Below are 7,246 nucleotides of genomic sequence, written 5' to 3'. Positions count from 1 at the left end.
CACCAAATTCCTAAATTCTTATGTCTTTAGAGGTCACATTTTCCCTGAAAATATTGATTACGTTCCAAGAGCTAACAAGCGTTTGATCGTAATGTTTTTGGAAGCATTTTCATGCCGGTTTTTGAACGTTCATCCTGTGGAAGTTATGACTTTGGTTGTAGATAGTAATTTTGTAACAATTTTCTCTCCATACAGAAGAGGCATACTTTAAATGGACTGAAATTATAAGCCATCTTTGACTAAACTTCCTGTAACATTTGAGTATCTCATTGCCGGGTCAAGTATCCTGGTTTTCGCTAATCAAAATACGGTCACTCGATTATTAATAGAGCAGCTTTTTCTGCCTGATTGTGGGACACCGGTGCCTCACCTTAGTGCCAAATTTCAAGAAAGGGCTCACAGTGCCCCGTGCTGGTGCGCCCAGCCTAAAAAAGCCACACAGGAATTCCCCTGCTGTAGACCCACCACCTGCAGATGTGAACCTAATTGCGGTCCCAACTGGCACGATCACCTTAAGACCACAGCTCCAATCAGCTGACTCAACAATGGAGGCACAGAATGCAGCCCATTCGGACTCAATGTCCGCGTCCTCCCCTGCGATGCAGGCATAGCTCTGCTGGAGTTGAGAGTTGAAGACTCGACAAATGGGAGACTCTGCTAAATGTTCCCAGCACACCCTCACTATGCGCTTGGGCCTGCCAGGTCTGTCCAGCAACCTCCCCCACCATCAAATCCAACGCATCACGAGGTGGTGACCAGTTGACAGCTCTTGTCTAAAACACGCGGACCAGGTCTGATGATACGACAACAAATTTGATCATAGACCTGCAGCATAGTCGTCCTGGTGCACTTGTAGACATTATGCTCAAGCATGGTGTTCATTATGGACAGACTAGAAACCTAACAATGACTGGCAATGGTTCAGATCAGGGAGGCCATTCCTCCAAATCACACCCCTCCAGGTCACAGTGTCATTGCCTAAATTGCCTTCACTGAAATCTCCTAGGAGAGCTACTGAGTCACCAGGCAAGATGCTCACCAGCACCCCTCTAATGTACCCCAAGAAGGCTGGTACTCTAAGCTGCCTTTGGTGCGTACACACAAGACAGACACAGAGCTGGGGGCCTATAAATAAGCCCATGCCAACTTATTGCTTCTCCTCCGCAGCAAATGCAGAGCAGAACAAGGTCCAGCCCCACTCGAGGAGCTTGGTTCCAAAAGCCGAACTGTGGGTTGAATCGAGTCAGACTATGTCTAGTCTGAATGTCTCAACGTCTGGCACAAGTTCAGGCTCCCTCCCCACCGGGGATGGGGGACATCAGAGGTTCTGGAGGCCATCATCGAGCATGGATGGCTTGTGGGACACCCTGAAGAAGCTGACAAGTTAAATGGCACATGGGAGGAGTTGGTTGAGGCCATGGAACACAATTTTGAGTGGGCTTCCTACAGGCTCCGGTTCCTTCCAATACCTCAGAAAGGGGAAGCAGTGCCCTTTCCACACTGTTTCCCCCGGAGATGGAGGCCTGCTGACCTCAAGTGAGAATATCATCAGGCAGTCGAAGGATGTTGTGAGATTGTCTTGGTTGACACGTTGCTTCAACATCTCATGGAACCTGGGAACAGTACCTCTGGATTGGCAGAATGAGATATTGGTCTCCCTTTTCAAGAAGGGTGACCGAAGGGTGTTACTTGTACTACTTCCACAGTAGACTTTGGCCGCCATTTCAGTCAGTAGGATCCCGTGCAGTACACTTTTAAGATGTCCTGAGCATACTGCTCAGCTACTAACAGATAAACATATGATGCCACTGTCTGGTGTACACTGAGAAAGTATCAGCTCAGTGAATGGACAAGAGCTTACATTTAGCAAAAATATTTTTATTGGGTTTAGTGCTGAAGTGTTTGTAATTATAGGACTGAAATCACAGCTTTGATTTTCCCAAAATTTTTGACTTAACCAGATGCTCAGTCCTGATGCCAAGCAAACCAATCCCTCAAACTGAAACCTCTCACAGAGAAGTTCTTGGATGACAAATCATTCGTTCACAAAGCCCTCACTCCACGGAAAAACATTCTTCTGTTTCTTACGTTTGCTTCCGGATTTGTGCGGGTTATGCAGGGCGTCGCTGCAGCTGTGCTTCTTGAACTGCCGGGAGTCTGAGAAGCCCCGCCCACAGCTCTGGCAGGAGTACCGCTTGATGCCCGTGTGGATCTGCATGTGCGACTTCAGCTGGCTGGGCTGTCTGAACTTCCTGTTGCATATGTCGCACTCGTAAGGCTTCTCTCCCGTGTGAACCCGTTGGTGACGGCGATAGTTCGCTGACGACGTGAAGGCCTTGCCGCACTGCTGGCATTTGTGAGGCTTGATGCCTGTGTGCACATACGTGTGCTGCTTGAGCAGCGACGACAGCATGAAGCCTTTCTGGCAGATCTCGCAGACATACGGCCGTTCGCCACTGTGCTGCCTCATGTGGTAGTCGTAGAGATAGCGCAGGTGGAAGCCCTTGCTGCAAATCTTGCACACAAACTCCTTGATATCAGCGTGGAGCTTCTCGTGAACACGCAGTGTGGTGTTGCTGATGAAGCTCTTCATGCAAGTCTTGCAGCTGAACGCTTTTATGCCTTTCGTGCCCGTTGTGCCCTTTGTGCCCTCCATGCCCTTTATGGGGTTCTCGTGGACCATCAGCTGGTGCTTCTTCAGCAGACAATTGTAGAAGAAGGTCTTCCCGCAGAGGTCGCACATGAACGGCTTGAGCATGCCGTGAACTACCATGTGGGTCTTCAGAGCACATGACCTCAAGAAGCCTTGACCACATATCTGGCACCTGGTGACACACAAACCCTTTGGTCAGTATTAATGGAAGAATAATAACTACTCTACTCGAGCTTTTGGACTGAAGTGACATGACCTGATAATAAAACATTATCAATAGCCGTGAGGGGGGATGATCACAAGAAAATACCTGTAAGGTTTTTCTCCGCTGTGGAGGCGCAGGTGTCTCTGGAAGTTGGACTTATGGCCAAATCTCGACCCGCAGGTCTGACACATGAAGGGTTTTTCCCCCGAGTGGACGATTCGGTGCTGCAGCAGGCCCATGCGATTCTTGAAGGCCTTGTCGCACTCGCTGCACTTGAAGGGCCGGTCCTCCGAGTGTGACCTCTTGTGGGCTCTCAGGTTGCTGGGAGCGGAGAACATCTTGCCGCAGATCGGGCAAGGGTAGGGCTGTGCGTCCGTGTGGACGACCTGGTGCTGACGGAGGCACTGCTTCCTAAGGAAGGTTTTCTCGCAGATGTCGCACTTAAAGGGCTTGACCTCCGCATGAGTCACTTCGTGGTAGCGGAGCATGGCCAGTGAGGTGAAGGTGCGCTCGCAGGTGCCACACTGCAGAGGTGTCTTCTTCCGGCGGTGGGCGGCTTGGTGGGTTCTGAGCTGCTGTGGCAGCCTGAACTTTCTGTCACACTGGTCACAGGGGAGCATCTTGTCGGGGTCGCGCTCCTGGGCATCTTTCATCTGGTGGTCCAGCAGGTGCTTCTGCAGGGTTTTGGCTTTGTTGAAGCCTTTCTCGCACAGCGTGCAGGGGAAGGGCCTCACCTGACGGCACATGTGCATCTTCATCCGATACTTCTGATGGTAGCCTTTGTTGCAGAGCTCACAGAAGTACCTTTTCTGCTTATACAGCTCCCTCCTCCTCCTCCTCCTCTCCAACACCTTCTGGTCCACACCACTGACAGCAGCTGCACACGTGATAACGTTTCATCAGAATGTTTGCCTCCAAAGTGAGGTGGAGGAGGCTGTGGCATGAAATTGCTCTTCACCTTCTTTATTACAAGAAATGTCTCGCTATTGTCTTAGTCGTCAGCGTTGACATGGTATAACAATCCATCACCTCACCTTGTTGCGCGAGAGCCAAAATCTGCTCTTCAGTTTTCACTACAACTGGTTCTTCTGCATCCTCAGCCTCCTGAAGAACAAAGAAGTAGTCAGCAAGTCAGCAAGAGACCGATTACTGTGTTGCAAGATGAGGCAAATAAATTATCAAAAAATAAAAGAGAAGAAAAGTCCACCATTGCGTCATCAGAGTTTTCTTCTTCAGCACCTCCCAACGCCTCGCACGCCAGCTGATCATCCGTCGCAGGAAGTGATGTCACACTGCAGGACTGGTCTTTATCCTGGTTAACTTCTGGAAGCTGGTCAGATTGTGGGTTGTTTGAAGACTGATGTGGTGGCTGCATGGAGGAGGCAGGACCACCGGGCAGGACAATGGGCGAACTGATGATGACCGGAGGCAGCTGAGGACTGCTGATTGCTTTCCCGGAGGATTCTATGGCTTTGTTGAGAATGGCAGCTCCATCTGGAGCGTTCAGAAAGACAAACAACAAAAATGTCAACTTAATTTTGTGCTTTCTTCATATGGTCTAAGCGTCTTTTACTTTCATTCATCATACTATTTGTTTTCTTAGCAGACATTGACTTGTCCTTTGAGCTCAGCTCAGCCTCCAGCTGTTCCACTTTGCCCTTCCAGGCCTCCTTTTCCTGCACCAATTTCACACACAGCTCGCTGAAGACACTGTAGATTTTACGAACAGCCTCCTTTGCAATCATGTTCAAGATGGCGGTCAGCTGAGGCTGCAAAATGAGCAGATGATGAGTTGTGGTAGCTACTATTACACATTCTGTACATGTACTGTCATCAGAAATTTGCATTTTGTTCTACTGGGAAATGCACACAAAACTAAATGGTCAAAAGTTAGTGTGCTGTAATTATCTGTTCAAACTAACAGCACACCAACAAAAATATTTTATTCTGAAAGGCTGCGACCTACAGGCTGTTCAGACCAAAGAAAATGTGCAAGATAGACTAATCATCCAAAAGTGCATGCAATAGAGTGGAGTATGCAATGAAGCAGAAAGTTCGCAAGCGAGCTGGGTGGGTGTACAATGTATATTTCAGCAAATTGTACTTATTCTTGGCCTAAATTAAGCATTTTCAAGCATAAAAATGACTAAATGAACTCAAACAACAACTACTACTGCTACAAATACTCTACTACAAAAATAAATACTCCTACAAATACACGGCAGAAGAAGCATTCTCTAATTTTGAATGTAGTCCTGTATTCTACATTGGCCACTAAGTGTCAGCAATTGTTCGGTGAGACAGGCACTAGACTCAGTCACTAAGGTTCCCTTGGGAACACATTTACTGTGATACTGTTCGAGCAGGAGTTTTATTTACCTCTTATTTACTCTCATTTTGTCTCCTATATTGGGTGATATGAGTGTAAAGTCACTTAAAGCCACCATTAATAGCGGAAGCATGCTGGAAGTACGCTGTCCACGAAAAAAACAAGATACTGCTAACGTGTGAGTCTATGTTATCTTATTTATGTCTAATACCGTATGTCTTTATTTTCTGTGATTGTATCTACTATATTGTGTAATACAAATGTAAAAGTGTTATTTCATGTTTTAAAGGCTCTGATAATGTTATAAACCATATTTAGAAGATCATAAACAGGTTTTCTATGCCATAACTACAAATATATTCCATATATTGAATCCCACTTTGCAGAAATTTACTCATGGTGAACCAATTAACCGCGATAAAAGAGGGATAACTATTTTCCTTTTTCCCTGTACTGTGTTCCCAACGCTTACCAAGCAATATACAAAATGACTAAAAAGAAATGCATTTGTAAACCAAAAATTGCTACAATATTCTTACATGTAACGTGCTTGATGAACTTAATCTGTGCAAGCACATGAAATCGTGGAAAAGCTCAAAGAATTTATATGAGAAGTGATATTCATTATTCACATACACAGTTGAATACATCAACTGTTGGCAACTTGGGAGTGGACAACATAGAAAAGTCATATTTGAACTCATTCAAAAACGTAACTATTTTCTGTTGTATATATGTACATTGTACATATATATGTGCTGCTTATTTAACCAAATTACGAAAGGACTTACAAAAAGAATACTCGGGACACCAATGTACAGTGTATAACACACATATCTGTCTATGTTTTTGGAAAACATAAAACAAATGAAAAATCTAGGCTTTTGGATTGTGCTATTTGAGAAATTAATTGAGCAGTGTGCGGAGAACATCTTCAAAGTGCACTGTTTGAGGATCCTGCCTACTAACATGGTGGCCAAGCCCGCCAATGGTGTACTACGGAAATACACGTCCAGCAAGGAGTCTTTACGCTAGAATGTCTTTGGTTCAAACTCAGTCAGTCACTGACTTTTTGTTTACTTCAACATAGCACTGCCACGATGTGTTATCGGAGTAGAATACATGTCAAATGATATAATATTAAATATAATCTGATCCGATGTAATGAATCCTATCGAGGTAACAACTAAAAGCCACTCGTCAGCGAAAACAGTAATGACAACGGATTCCCATTAGAGCGCTTTCATTCTCTCCGATAAAAGGCCAGCTTGCTGACGACCAATACTGCTGGTGAAATAAAGTGTTTTACTGTGGCGGAAAAACATCATCCTACCTTCAGCTCATCGCCACCAGCAGCCTGCTGTCTCTCTTCGAGGCTCTGCTGGAGGGCACACACGGCCGACTCCACTGCCACCTCCATGATGAGCGCCGTCTGACAGCGGAAAGTTTCCATGTCGTCCAACCGCTCCATGGTGCGCCGCGAGACTGTGAAGGCAGCTACCCTGGATAAATATACGGTAATATTCTAAACTACTACATTCAACTTGACGATCGCCCGCTGTGGTAAAAACTGAGCCAGTCTTTGAGGATGGATTGTTCATTAAGGACGTCCAAGATGGCTGTGGTGTTTACTTCCGGGTCATTCCGCCATGCGTTTAACGGTTTTAAAATACACACCCGAAACAAGCAAAAGGAACAACAAACATTAGCTTCTTACATAAATAGAAATGTCGGCATGAGACTGTAGTGGTGTTTCCGCTGCCAGGTGCTAATATAAGTCGTTACCGGAAGTGTCCTCCTTCCACTTTTATCAGTCGGTTGCCAAAGTCCACATTTGAATGTCTTATAATGGCCAAATTGCCTTAATATTAGGAAATTAAATATATTATTTATATAAATGAGTGCCAATCATATTTTAACGAGGTTGTCTTTGCCTCGTGTCTTTACTGGCCTCTGTTGGTCACAACGTGTTACTGCATGGCGATGTTGATTCGTGACAATAATCTGTGGACCAATCAAATTAAGTTTGTCTGAAACACAATGAGCCAATAACATGTTT

The 7,246-nt window shown here is 45.6% G+C and overlaps 1 protein-coding gene across 1 annotated transcript; it reads right to left on the bottom strand.

Annotated features, from left to right (window-relative positions):
- Positions 1-1,629: 1,629 nt before the first annotated feature.
- LOC129190817 (zinc finger protein 345-like) lies at positions 1,630-7,014 on the bottom strand. Its single transcript, XM_054793451.1, has 6 exons — positions 6,521-7,014; positions 4,447-4,627; positions 4,066-4,352; positions 3,893-3,962; positions 2,964-3,735; positions 1,630-2,825 (listed from the first exon to the last, which is right to left on the bottom strand). Exons 1-6 carry the CDS (start codon positions 6,656-6,658, stop codon positions 2,036-2,038), a joined length of 2,238 nt encoding a protein of 745 aa, XP_054649426.1. The 5' UTR covers positions 6,659-7,014; the 3' UTR covers positions 1,630-2,035.
- Positions 7,015-7,246: the final 232 nt, after the last annotated feature.

Source organism: Dunckerocampus dactyliophorus, chromosome 12 (assembly GCF_027744805.1).
Source record: "Dunckerocampus dactyliophorus isolate RoL2022-P2 chromosome 12, RoL_Ddac_1.1, whole genome shotgun sequence".
Classification (NCBI taxonomy): Eukaryota; Metazoa; Chordata; class Actinopteri; order Syngnathiformes; family Syngnathidae; genus Dunckerocampus; species Dunckerocampus dactyliophorus.
This window is presented reverse-complemented; position numbering and strand designations above follow the sequence as displayed.

Excerpts from the sequence above, each read along its gene's own strand:
- LOC129190817 (XM_054793451.1), bottom strand. The coding sequence starts at position 6,658 with ATGGAGCGGTTGGACGACATGGAAACTTTCCGCTGTCAGACGGCGCTC. Across the intron at positions 4,353-4,446 it reads GTCTGCTAAGAAAACAAATA|ATGGAGCTGCCATTCTCAAC; the intron begins GTATGATGAATG and ends TGAACGCTCCAG. Across the intron at positions 2,826-2,963 it reads AGCGGAGAAAAACCTTACAG|GTGCCAGATATGTGGTCAAG; the intron begins GTATTTTCTTGT and ends GTGTGTCACCAG.